The sequence below is a fragment of the Cupressus sempervirens genome, chromosome 3 (assembly GCF_028749045.1).
Source record: "Cupressus sempervirens isolate cs-2001-9-10 chromosome 3, ASM2874904v1, whole genome shotgun sequence".
In the NCBI taxonomy this organism is placed as follows: domain Eukaryota; kingdom Viridiplantae; phylum Streptophyta; class Pinopsida; order Cupressales; family Cupressaceae; genus Cupressus; species Cupressus sempervirens.
The window spans coordinates 266,502,203-266,516,759 of record NC_143120.1 but is presented as its reverse complement, the minus strand read 5'-3'; the positions used below and the strand labels follow the sequence as shown (position 1 = coordinate 266,516,759).

Below are 14,557 nucleotides of genomic sequence, written 5' to 3'. Positions count from 1 at the left end.
AGATATAGCCGAAAGGTGCCAGCAGCAAGGAAGACACATCATACGGTCCACACAGGAAACAAAGCGGAAGGGTTCAATAAAAGTTGTAGCAGTACAGTGTGAATGTGTTATTGACAGACAGAAGGGGCAGCTGATGGAGTCCATGGTACGGAGCTTCGGGAACAAACTGGGGGAGAGATCGTGTAACTTAAATAAACCTCGACAATTACAGGCACAATGGGCTGCTGAAGTAACGCAGAACAGGCGAAAGGCATGGCACGATAAGCACCTGAAACTAAATAGGTTTCAGCCCGAACAGTGGGTATTGAAGTATGACGGCCAGAATGAGATCAAGCCAAGCAAGTTCAAAGTTAAGTGGGTCGGGCCGTATCAAATCCGGGAAGTAGGGGGCAATGAAGCAATAAAATTATGGACTTTGGATGGACAGGAAGTGCCTCAGGCGGTGAATGGCTCGAAGCTGAAGGTATACCACGGCCGAAAGACTTCTGCATCACAAAATGACCTTCGGGCGACCCCTTCATCGTTGCACACTGACGATGACGACGGTCGAAGGGAAAACTAACTTTGCTGTATATAATTTTTTATTTTTTATTTTTTTTAAATTGAAAAAAAAAAAAAAGCACTGTACAAATTCTTAACCTGCTCACCGTACGGTTTTTGGAGGTTGTGTACGGTTTTTGCATATTATAAAGTCTAGAAGTGTATGGCTTTCTAACATTTTTTAAGTTTGAATTTGGCACAATACCATTGGTTGCCGTACGGAAATTGGGAGTCTCAGTACAGAATTTTCAGGAGGCTTGGATCATCGTACGAACTTTGAATCAATATGAGTGCGGATTTCTATACAGTGTACGGTCTTCTTTACAAGAGGCTGCTGTACGGATTTTTCTGGAGGAAGATACCGTACGGCTTGTTATAAGCTTGTGTTTCGTATGGATTTTCAAGCAAATATATTAAGGTAGCTAGCATTTGGCTTCCCATCAGATATAGTGTACGGATTTTAAAGTTTTTGAGTAGAAGACTTCCATCATTCACAGCATACAAATTTTAGAGCCATTTTCTTGTACGGATTTTTTAGGAAAGTCACTGGCACTATACGGATTTTGATTTTTAAGGAAAGCCACTGGCACTGTACAGATTTTGGTCGTACGGCGTACGGAATTTGGAGGAAGTTGGAAGTGAAGGCAGCATATGAAAATTGTAGTTCGGAATGTAATGTACAGATTGTTAAACGAGTGGCCAGCACATGAGTTTTGGCAAGCAGAGTACGGTTTCTTTCATGTAGTCATAGTACGGATTTTCACAAAGTTGAGGATGAGGAAGGATGAGGAATTTGCAAATTTAAAGCTTCCAGTGGTGTATGAATTTTGCAGAAGGGAATGCCTACAAATTTTTGAAGACTGAAAGACGACATACGGAACTGAAAGATTAAAGTTCTGTTTTAATATTCTCAAGGCTTGGCGTGAGGAAGAGCCTTCCAAAATTTGGGTGCGGATTTCATTATATGCTTGAAATATTGTTGCTGTACAGATTTTGCCTTGTGGGGTTTGAGTTTTGCATAAAATGCTACATGGGTTTTTATGGCATATGGATTCTACAAGTTTGGATGTACTGCTTCTGCATGTTATTGCATTTAGATTTTGAATGACATTACAGGTTATTGCATAAAGGGTGGCAGGAAGTTTTCCTACAAAAAAAAAAAAAAAAGAACGTCGACAAATCAGGAATGCTCAAAATGAGTAACGGATGATGCCACAGGGTAGAGGAAGAACCAACAGTTGCCAGAAAGAGTGTGGGATCAGAAGAAATCGTAGAAATAGTGTGTTCCATGCAATTTTGTGTGGGTTTCGGAGTGCTGATTTGGTCTTGGCGGCGAGGGGTGCTGCCCCTCGACCCTACCCTGTACTGCGACAGGGAGCGCACCTAGGGCACTGCCCCAGGACCCCGTCGGGGGCGTTGCCCCTTGGACCCCCAGTCATTGCGGATATTAGTCGTGGGAGTCTAACCAGTTGAGAAGACTTGGAGCTGCTGCAGACATGGAGTGTCTGTGTACCAGAGGCACTGAGAGTAGGTGTTGGCCGTGAGGCTATCTTGGTGGATGCGTAGAGAGCTCGGGAGGAGCTGATCATCCAGTTGGAGGCAGTGCAGCAACACTTGGCTCAAGGTATCGAGGAGTTGGAAGCAGAGAAAGCAGCACAAGTGGCTATCAAGGTCAGCTTGAGGAGTCAATATTGTGTTAGCAAAGGCTATAGATGCAACGGGATGAATGTGAAAGTGATGTGGCAGATCAATATTGTTGTATTAGTTGTTTGAGTTTTGTTCTGTAGTCGTCAGGAGACAACTTTTCTTTTTGGGGGGGATGATGTTGTCGGTAGAAATTGTGTATTAGCCGATGGATCCCTTCGAAAAGGTTCTTGTATGTAGCCGACGGGTCCCTTCGGAAAGGTTCTTGTTATGTAGCCAACGGGTCCCTTCGGGAAGGTTCTCGTAATAAGCCGATGGGTAGGATAGTATGTATTATTTGTTATGTAAGCCGACTTGTGCCCGACGAGTTCCTTCGGGAACCTTCCGAAAGGCCCTTCGGTGAGTATTTATAACCCCTTTGGGAAGCATTGTATTCATCTTATCATCCAAGCATAATGTACTGGTTGGCATATGCGAATAATAATAAGAAGAGTTCTGCTGTTCGTGTTCGTGTTCATTGTCTGTGTGCAATTCTTAATTAACCTATGCGATAAACAAGCGACAACCAAAAGGCTTACCGATTGATTGATGTAGACATTGATTGTCTTATCTTCAGTCATAATGCTGTTTTTAATAAAGAATGAGGACCTTTCCAATGATCTAAGCAAATTTTGAGGATTAACCTATGAAGGTTGATGATTTGGGTGTCTGACTTCCATTTGGTTCATCTAATGCAACAGATGATGCAAACTTTGAATTTCATGGTGCACTATCTCAATTTCTTCTACATGATGCTCCTATTGAACATGTTCCAGATATTCCTCCTGCATCTACTGTTGCAAATGGTGGGCTATAACCATCAGTGATCTTCCTAATGAGATCATCAAGTGTAGATTTTCTAGAAACAAGAGCAAGCAACAATAGCCAACTTTTCTCTCAAGGCCAACATTCATACTATTTTTCAGCCTCAAACATATACTGGGGCTAAAGGGATTCCTACGTGGGACAAGGCTTTGGAAACTAAACATCATAGCCTTCTAAGGAATAACACTTGGGTCCTTTCTAATCTCCCTCCATAGAAGAAGCCCATTAGCTGCAAATGGGTCTATAAAGTCAAGTACAATGTTGATGGAACCATTTACAAATACAAAGCTTGTCTCCTTACTAGGGGGTTATAAAAGTAAGAAGGCATTGACTATGAGGAGACCTTTGTTCCTAGAGCCAAAATGAGTACCATGACTCGTCCTTGCCTTAGCACCTTAGTTTGGTTAGAAAGTCCATCAATGGGTGTTAAGAGTAAGTTCCTCAATGGTGTGTTGTAGGAAGAGTCCACATGATGTAGCCTCCTAGTTTCAAGGTTGTTAGAAAAGAACAACAAGATCAAGTGGGAAGATTAGTGTAAGCACTCTATGGCCTGACATAGGCTCCTTGAGCTTGGTACATAAAAATTGACAAGTACCTTTTAGATAATGGTTTTTGGAGTCGTCCATCTAATTCTAATTTGTATGTCAAAAACATTGGTGGTGGTATCCTTCTTGTTGTCTATGTTGATGACCTGATTATCATTGGTAGCTCGACACTTTTGATCGATCAAGTCAAAAATAGAATTTGTATCAATCCTTTGACTCGACAGACTTGGGACTTCAACATTATTTTTAGGTGTTGAAGTTTGGTAGACTGTAGGTGGTATCTTCTTATCTCAATCTATGTATGCCCGCAGCCTATTGGACAAATTATGGGTTCAAGACTGCAGACCTGCATCCACACCTATAGAGAAAGGGCTGAAGCTGGTAGCCCAATCAATTTCACCTATGGTGAATGAACCAACATTCAAGCAATTTGTGGGTAGTCCCATCTACTTTTCTGCCAGTAGGCCTGATCTCAGTTTTGCAATAAGCTACATTTCATGCTTCATGACAGCCACCAAGGCTAATCATTGGGTAGCAGTGAAGCATGTACTATATTATGTGAAGGGCACTTCTGATTTGGTCTTTTGTACAACAGAAGTCCTGATCCTATACTTATTGGTTTTACAAACTCATATTAAAGTCTGAATAAATTCAACCAAGTATCATTCAGTGATTACAAAACATAGAAATTGAAGGAGAGCAAATTCCACGCTAAAAAATGATGAATATATAAGCTGCATATGAAATATCATACACACGCTGCCAAAACTGCTACCATGAAGAAGACAGGGAAACAATAAATTATTATTTCACCATCAAAACAACACGAAAAGAATACTCTTGCATAGAATGAGTAAAGTCAACAATCACCATCATCGCTCACTTTGCAATTAGTATTTTACAAACATTAAGAACAAGGAGAAAATTAACGGCACTCTTGACATCATGAACTGCCAATTACATCTACCACGTAGAATCCATGAGCCTAGTCATATGGCCAAGTCATCATATGCTTCAAAAATACCTTAGACATGAACAACCACCATATAAATATACTTAAGAGAGCTGAAGAATTATTGGTTGATGCCAATACAAATTTCCAGAGAGAACAAAGACTCAACCAGACATAGGTGCATGATATCTTTTGCAGCAATATGATTCGAACTTGGATTTTTTTAGGAAGAAAAATACAATTGAATCATGTATATCGAATAGCAACAAAAAGGATAACTTGACGACAAAAAAACACCAAGTAATGCAAAGATTTTCATAGGGTAGGATATGTCTCACAACAACCATTGATCTCAACATTCCCTCTTAGCAAGAGAGATGCTTAGAGTGCCATCATGAAAAGTGCATTTTGCCACAACAAAAGATAATGTCAATAACAAATTTCAATATAGATAAAAAGAATTTTTTTATCTTGATATAACAATATTCACCATAGGTTCTCCTAGAGAGTGAACCAAGAAGCATATAATAAAGTCATGGAGTCACACTCATGACTTCCATCATGCCTACTAGCAGAGGAACGGTCAAGAGATTACATCTCAAACTTGTCTCACAGAGAATAACTCATTAACAAGGGATTGCACCTTGAACTTCTCACACGGAGAAGAACTCATAAACAAGGGATTGCAACCTCGAACGCCTCGCATAGAGAACTCATTAATAATATGCATAGAATTACTAAAGCTTAGCTTCTCTCTCAACAAAAGAATCATTTTCCATTATACCAAGCTTACCCCGGAAGTAGCAAAACTTAAAACTCCCAGAAGTGGCTTGGTAAGAATGTCCACAGACTACTCCTCTCTAGAAATATACTTAAGCTCAATAGCTTTCCTTTGAACCATGTCCCTTAAATAATGGTAATTTATTTCCACATATTTTGACCTATCATGAAACACTCGATTAACTAAAAGCTTCATACAACTTTGATAATTACAAATGATTTCTATAGGTTCCAAAGTTTGTCCCAATAAATCTGCAAGTAATTTACAAAGTCACACGGCTACTATTGCAGCCATACAAGCTGCAAAGTATTCTGCTTCAGTTGTACTTTGAACCACACAAGTCTACTTCTTGCTCCACCAAGAAAGTATGGTTAACCATGTTGGTTCCCAAAACCATAGATTGGAAATCCAAGAGCTTGCCACTTCTCCGACAAGATTCCATAATCAATTCTGGCCAACAAACGAGAATCACCTTGATTCCCTTGCACTTTAGGCTCCGCTACACCCAGGGGGGTAGACCTTCACCTCAAACGTTGACTGCTTGGTTCAAGGCTTTTCTATAGCAAATTTTAAGCTTTGATGTGTTCTTCGTTTGGCAAGGTCCTTGAACTCAATCAATTACAAGTTGAATGTTGAATGTTGAATGTTTAAATTAAATGAGTGTTTTGTATAAAAAATTTCAATAATGGATTTGATGCTTGTAAGAAGGAAGATATAGATTTTCTGACTTCAAATATAAATCGAATAATACTTCAATGATTTAAAAGACCAGTGCCTTTGCTTATCTGGGCAACAGAATCAACTACAATGAAGATTTTCACGTACAACTTTATAAAATTCTACGCACATATACTATCAACAATTTAAAAATCAAGATGCAACAGATCAAATATATACGCAATCTTAGATTAGTCCAGATTGAACTTTAACTCCTTTGGTAGGGAAACAAACTAGACACAGATATGAAAACATTTTGATATTTCACTATATCTAAGATGATCACATTTAAGATGCTAAATGACCATGTCCACTTATTTGATATTTAAACTGTTTACGAAATTTAAAGATGATTATAAAGGACGAATCAACTGCAATTCAAATCTCCATACCTTTAATAAATATAAACAGAAGTCCTTTTATTTTATTATTATAATAAAATATTTGAATTCATATTACAAAGCCATATTTTGCTCATTCCTCCTTACAATTGAATATATAAATGTTTCTTCTTTGGAATGTCAAATATCTGTCTTGTCATTTTTTTATTGCTATGTTTACCCCTATATTTATATATTTCCAAGAGGGCATAGGAAGTACCGCACCCTTCACATTTAACAATCTACCATCGTTAATATAGATTAGTAATATAAATATAACAATATTTTAATATGGCCCCTAATTATAATATAGCTCTATTTATATTAAATATAATGCCCCATCCTTAACAATAATTGCACTAGACAAAAATATGCTCCTATCATAGTGTGAACTCATTGGACTTGCAAAGTTCTTCAACACAACACGTGTGTCATGGGAAACAGGGCACCACAAACGATATTGTTGCTAACTCCATTCACAAAAGGTCCAAACAACCGCAAGACGCGATTCCTTTTATTGCGCACATGCTTTGACAGTTCCTTCCCAACACCCTGCATCAAATTGCTCTAGAGAAGCACTCACGATATGTAAACACATGCCTTAATTATCACCACAAAACCGTATCCTTGTATTGCCATTTTTTTTAGTGTTCAGATGAAAATAGGTGAAGGCTCTGTGTGATAATTCTTCTCTAGGTGTAGGTTGACTAGTTTACATCTCCAACACCACATCATCCCCTATTTTACGTGGCTATTGGTATTCATCACTGACGAATTTTGGCCATTCATTCCTTTCTTTTACGCTGTTTGACCATACGCGAACTCCCCTTTATGTTTGATGTATACATGGACCATGAGTTAATAGGCTCCTAAAGTCGATCATATATTTATAATGTTGATTCCATCATCATTTTCCTTACTTTACAATTTGTTGCTTCCTCATATTGCTGACTGGATTTGAATGTAGTTTGGGCTTGATGATGATTATAATAGCTTTCAATTAGGCTCCACCAAATATTAATGTGTACATGATCATTGTCTTCTAATTAAGCTGATGACTCAATGCCTCTCATCCCCAAGGTACATGGCCATCTGCCAACACCTATTGCTCATGATTCATCGTTGCCTCGGCAAGTGTTATTTGTATCTTTGTGGTCCAACTGTTCCAAGTGAAAGACAACTTCGAATCAAGATGGGAAAAACCAACGGGCATGGGTGTGTTTAGCGTGATTGTTGACCAATGTAATTCTTAAAGGAAAAGTGAATTCAGTTGTTAAACCACATGTTGTAGCTCCAACCTCTTAGGATCTTTATTAAGATTTTAATACATCTTTGAAATTGTGTTAACTTTGCTCAATCGCCCCTCTTTCTCTACACATGTTCCACTAATGTAGAATGTTTTTTGGTGTAGTATGTGCCTTTCTATCAGCATCGGCCTGTTGCTTACACATTGTAAAGTTGATACCTGTCTTTCTATCCATATGAGTGCTATCCATATGAGCGGAATGTTGCTTTCTGATTTGTTTGTTTATTATGCACTTACGGTGCCCTCTTGCTTTTAGACTTATGCAACCAATAATGCCAAAAGGCATATGCTCACTTGAGCAGATTAAAAATAAGTTTTTTCAATGAGCCTGCTGATTAGGTTGTTGACTATGTATGTATTTTACATCTTTCCCTTTGACAACTATGATTATATTTCTATCTCCAATATTATTTCATAAATGGAGGCAAAAACTTTGGGCTCCATCAAGTACACACCTTGCCCGATCTGAATCAAAGAATCCTTGTAAGATCACGTCAACACCTGAGGAATACTTTAATCCATGTCCTACTATACCACAAACATATCTCAATGTGTGTTTGGCTCCCACAAGATAAATTTTCCTTGGTTTGTACAAACTGACTGAATGCATCAACTGCATAACATATATTAGGTCTTGTTTTAACCAAGTACACTAAAGAACCAATTAGCTGCCTATACATGCTAGGGTCAACTAAATCTGAAACAGATACATCCTCATGTAATTTTGTCATATTTGCTTCCATAGGTGTAACCCTAGATTTACACCCCTATCATTCCAAATCTTTTCAAAATATCTATTGCATATTCATCTTGACTTAAAATAATTTCATTTGGCCTTTTCCATACCTCAAGTCCAAGAAAATAATGCAACAAGCCAAGATTTTTCATTTCAAATTCTGAACTTAACAATGAGATCATCATCACCAATAATAAACAATTCATCTACGTATAATACAAGAATCAACACCTTGTCATCATTTAGCTTGAAGTATAAATTTAGATCAGCATCCTTCTCAACACTTCCATACCAAGCACGGCGAGCTTGGTTAAGGCCATATAATGCTTTTTTCAGTTTGCACACATGAGACTCCCTACCGTAAATCCCAAAACCTTCTGGCTGCTCAATATAAATTTCCTCTCCATTTAGAAAGGTGGTTTTTACATCCATTTGGTGAAGCTTCCAGCCCTTTACTGCAGCAACAACAATGATTGTTCTGATAAAGTGTAGCGAGTTACAGGTGCAAAGGTTGCTTTTGTGAAAACCTCTAGCAATAAATCTGCCTTCATATTTTTCTATACTACAATCAGTAACATGTTTAATCTTAAACAAACATTTAAAAGAAACTATTGATTTACCTTTTGGCCTTGGAACTATATCTCATACATCATTTTTAATGATTGAGTGATACTCTTCCATTATAGCATCTTTCCATACTTATTGAGTAAAAGCTTCTTCAACACTGGAAGGTTCGGATGCAATAATGTGGCTCATTAATGCTACATAACCACCATACCTAAGAGGCATTTTACTTTCTTTGAAACTGCCACGAGAGGATGCATATTGTTCAGCTTCTTCCCCAATGTTTCTAGCCCACAATGACCTTTTCTTGTTGGCTGAACTATTAATAGGACCTGCTGAAGTATCAATAGGGTCTATAGGATCAATTAAATCAGCTGAATCATCCACATCTACATTCTCCCTCTTGATTTCAAAAGATAGAATCAGATCAGCCATCACTGAATCTTAAGGATGCTCGAAATCTTCCCCATCATTTTCAATATAAGACTCTTTAGATGCCTTGCAAGCTAAATCTTCATCAAACATCCCTACTAATTTCAGTTTGTCTTTGGCCTAGAATATAAACCCTCAAAGCTTTTAAAGAATCACTATATTCGACAAAGATACCTTTCTTTCCTGAAAGTTCTAATTCTGATCTTTTCTCTTTTGGAATGTGCATATAAAATAGACACCCAAAAATTCTTAAGTAACTAATATCTGGTTTGATACTATAAAAGCTTCTTCAGGGGTCACGTTGTCAAGAAATGGATGAGGACTATGATTTGAATATGAACTATTGTAATGCATGTCCCAGCCCAAAGGAAAGTTTGAAGGATTAGATCATAAATCATTGCCTTTGTTGCCTCACTAATTGCCTCACTAATTGTCTAAAATGGGACAGCACCTCATCAGACTCTTTAGACATAAGAAAATAGATCCAACACTTTTTATGAATGTAACATAATACCAAAAACCACTAAGAGAAGTAATTGACATGGGACCACATAAATCTAAAATTATTAAGTCTAATATATCTTTAGCTCTACTTTCACTACTATGAAAGATGCTCTTATTATTCTTACTTAAAGCAAATCCCTTGCAAACTCTTCCATGATTTTGGTTTAGCTTTGGAAGACCAACTACAGTCTTCTCCATAGTGGCTAAAGTTTTGAAATTTGCCCAAACCTTTTGTGCCAAAGGTTTTTTTGAGTCCAGAATATTAAGAGCAAGTGCATGCAAAGGATGGGTTGAAAGAATGTAGAGACTATCATGGCAAACTCCAATTTCATGAGCTAATTGAATACTGTAATTCTTTTTCCATGCCAAAACATTACCATCATCAAAATTAACACGATACCCTTTGTCTTCTAACGCTGATATAGAAATCAAATTACTCTTTATGCCAAGTACAAATAATGCATCACTTAGATGAGGAATTTCAATATCTTTTTAAATGAAGTAGAACCAACACCATTCACTGAATAACTTGCATCATCACCAATTATGACCTGTAAATGATAATCTTTTTCTTTCAAATTAAAAAGATGCTCTTTGTAACCAGTAACATGATGAGGCACACCACTTTTGATTAGCCAAGTATCACTGTTTGTAGGAATATTGCTAGAAAGTGCAAATATAAATAAGAATTCCTCTGAATTTTCGCCGGACTCCTTTTGAGGAGAAGAATTTTCTACAGTTGTTGCAGTAGCTTGAGACTTTGGTCTAGAATAGCAGTCTCTAGCAATATGACCATGCTTGTCACATTTGAAGCACTAAATTTTGGAAAGATCCCTTTTTCCTTTCTTGGAGTCAAGAGTAGATTCAAAGCTTTTATCTTTGAACCTCTTGAAGGTTCCTTCCTTCCCTTTTCCTTTTGAAGTGTGAGCTGCAAAAACATGATCATCTTCATGATGATTATTATGACCATTTCCTCTTGCTTCTAAGCTGCATTCTTCTTGAATGAAACCTTCCCTTAACCTATCAAATTTTTGAAATCTCTTCCACTCATGCCCTGAATGAAGAATTCCCAAGAATGGGGCAGTCCATTCAGAGTAAACATGACAAGATCTTTGTCTGAAAATGTCTCACCAATTGTGCTAAGTTGTTCTTTCAATTCTGTAATTTTCATAATGTATGAAACTATAGAATCACCCCTTTCCATTTTTTACATGCAGCAGTTGACACCTTAATGCAAGAACTCTACTAGTATTATTAGACTCATACAAATCCTTCAGAGTCTTGAACATTTCTTTGGTTGATTCCAATTTTGAAATAATAGGAATCAAATGATCCTTGATAGAGTTGATCATGACCTTTTAAGACATAATCTTATTCTTCCCCTGAGTTTAATTTTTTCAACTTCATCAAATGGCTTTGTAACAACAAATTGGCATTATCTAACAAATCATTCTCTTCACAAATGGACCGATCCCCATATGGTTAGAGAGGATCGGATTTGTCGACTATGTACCTTGGTGGAGGTTGAGACTAAGACCCACTTTATATTTCGCTGTCCTATCTACTATGAGATCAGAGGGAGATCTTACTACCTTTTTAGAGATTGTTTTTCTCTTTCAGCGTTCTTCAGCTATATTGACCAGCAATGTCTTGCACTTTACCTACGGGAGGCCACCCAACTTCGTGAGCATACCCTGCAGTCACTCATACCTCAGGGCCATATCTCAAACCAGCTCATCACCACCTTTTTCTCCCCCTTGTCTCCTCCACGGGGTGCGAAAAGGCCATCCAGTATCACTCACTCCAGATCAGTCAGACACTGCACTAGTTTTTCCAAGCAGTGACACTCCAACGGTTCTCAACGATGATCTAAGACTCTGAATCGTCCACATTTATACCCTTCGTGACTGATTTCGTTGTACCAAAGAAGGATCCTTAGTCCTTACCTTGGTTTTTCTGGCTTCATGTCTTGTTTTGTTTCTTCTCAAACACCGTATGGTGCTCCTGTTTTGGTTGTCTCTTTTGTTTGTAAGCTCAGTCCCATAAACCCTTGTGGTTTTTGGTTGGACATTAATATTATTATATTATCTTATCTAATCTTATCTTCAAGAGCAATGAGAACCCTGGGCTTCCATCAAACAAAATTTGAGTAGCCATCTAACATATCTTCAACTTTCAAACCATTCACCATTTTCATACATAAAATAACTAGCCAAAATAGAATCAAAAAATAGAACTTAAAGAATGCTGCTGGCTTTAGATTGAATTTCTTCAGACCTGCTTCGATACCAGGTTAATTTTGAACCAAAAATAGATATGCAACAAAATGAATCAAATAACACAATAACATATAACACTACTCAATTATCCTGGGAAAACCCTCCGGCTTGAGGGAAACAACCCAACCCACAAAAGATGATGCCTTTATTTCAATCTTCGAAAGCAATACAAAAGTTCCTTCTTATGATCAAATTCTTCAATACATTTGGTCAATAAGTCTGATCATTTATCACAATAGCTAACTGAAATTGTTTAATCATCACAATCAGATTGAAAACAAGAAGATAATATGAATATGTTTTCTTTGCACTTGGATAACAAGAATGTTGAAGTTCTGAAATAATAGTAGAAACTGTGAAATAGACAATCTCAGAAAGAACACCACACCGGCACAATCATTCTAAAGTCTTAAAAGATTTGACCATGTATCATGCAGTGATTACAAAACATAGCAGTAGGAGAGAAGACTCGACACTCAAAAATGATGTATATACAATCTGCATATGAATATCATATGCATATACTACCAAAACTCCTACCTTAAGCAGGCATGAAAACAATAAATTATTGTACCATCAAAGCAACACAAAAAGAATAATCTTGCGTGGAATGAAAATATACGGTGATTACCATCACCCCTCACTTTGCAATTAGTATTTTACAAACAGTAAGAGCAAGGAGAAGATTAACGACACTCTTGATACCATGAACTGTTGGTTACATCTGCCACATAGAATCTATGAGCCAGGTCATATGTCCAAGTCATCATATGCTCCAAAAATACCTTAGTCACAAACAATCACCACATGAATATAATTAAGAGAGCTGAAGCATTAATGATCGACGCCAATAAAAATTTCCAACAAGAAAAAAGACTCAACCAGATGTACGTACTTGATATCTTTTTTAGCAACACGATTCCAACTTGGATCATTTTAGGAAGAAAATTACAAATGAGATCACACAGGGCAACTGAGCATGTATATTGAACGGTAGCAAAGAGGAGAACTTGACAGATAAAAACAAGCATCAAGCAATGCAGAGATTTTCATAAGGTAGGGTCTGTCTTACAGCTACAACTGAACTCAACAATTTGATACTAGAAACATCCCCTTTGTACAACTATAAATGATAGCTTGATTATTCAATTAATTCATTCAAATTATTTACAAAAACACTAACTCTTGTCCTATCCCAAATTCCTACCTTCTCTTATTCTCACTCCTTTCCCTTTCTTCACCTTTTCAAAAAAATTGGGGTTAATCTGATAATATTCCCTTTCCCACACTGACCCCACATCCATCTTTGCGTCCCCACAATATTCCATTCCCTACTTAGAATTGCAGAATAATACCAGACTTCTTCCTCCATGGATCGAGCTTCTTGACCTCTAGTTGTTTTCCACCCCTTTCCCATTTCAGCAATTCGTAAACATGAAAGATTCTAATAGGCTTCTTTCATATGCCCTATACATCTTGACATCTATAATGTCCCCATTTTTAGCAGGTTCCTCCAGTTGACTTGGTCAGTTCATCATCATAATCCTTGTGAGCTAGCAATGGGATTTGAGGTTCTTAGTTGTGGTTTATTACGCTTTCTAATGGCCTATGATGAGTTTTGGCTCCATTTTGAGGGACTTAATATTTATAGTAAGTCAACAATTGGTTCTGATGAGCTCAGTTGAGTTAAAGGAGTTGAGTGATGCTCTTAGTTTTTATTTCTAGCTTTTGATTTAGTCTCCAAGAATCTTGGAGGGAGCATCTACTTTTGAGTAAGTCACCGTTTTTCTTTATCGGGATCATTCCTATGTTGTCAAATTTTGATGCTAATGCTTCTCCAGTCATTTTCACAAGATGGGTGAAATATTATTATTATTCAACTAAATATGTTGAGGTTGTTATTTTTGTTGGTATTGTATATTGGCCACCTTAGTGGCATAGCTCGTTGGAACCAAGTTGAAAAGTTTTAAATCGTGAGCACAAGAGACAATGACCTTGTGCGTCAAAGTATCATAATATAGTTGAAAAGGTCATTTTTGAGCCAAATGGAATTAATAAATTGTATTATTCAATTACATGCCTAAGTATAAAGCAAAGAGGCTTTTAAGTGAAAGGTGTCTTGAAAAAGCCATCTTTATTTACTATAAAAGCAATGCTTTGTGAGAAGGGAATTCATTTTTGTCTATTGCTTTTAATATTTTCTTGGTGAGGGTTTGAAGGTTTGAATTATTGAGAACTGATTCCTCTTGGCTCTTGCATCAATTTGCTGTTGTTGTATAGCGAATTGGATTAGCATTCTCAATCTGAATTTTG

The 14,557-nt window shown here is 37.2% G+C and overlaps 1 protein-coding gene across 8 annotated transcripts in view; it reads right to left on the bottom strand.

The window, feature by feature from the left end:
* The window catches only part of LOC149565926 (uncharacterized), a 90,028-nt gene that overhangs the window by 23,112 nt on the left and 52,359 nt on the right, over positions 1-14,557 (bottom strand). For 3 of the 8 annotated variants that reach the window (XM_089819398.1, XM_089819396.1, XM_089819397.1), the window contains one exon: positions 12,950-13,029. The exons of the other annotated variants lie outside the window; for them this stretch is intronic. Coding sequence is in view for 1 of the 3 variants with exons in the window: in XM_089819396.1 (XP_089675522.1) it covers positions 12,950-12,952 (3 nt within the window). In the remaining 2 variants the exon portion in view is untranslated. The remainder of the gene's footprint in view (positions 1-12,949; positions 13,030-14,557) is intronic. 8 annotated transcript variants of the gene reach the window in all.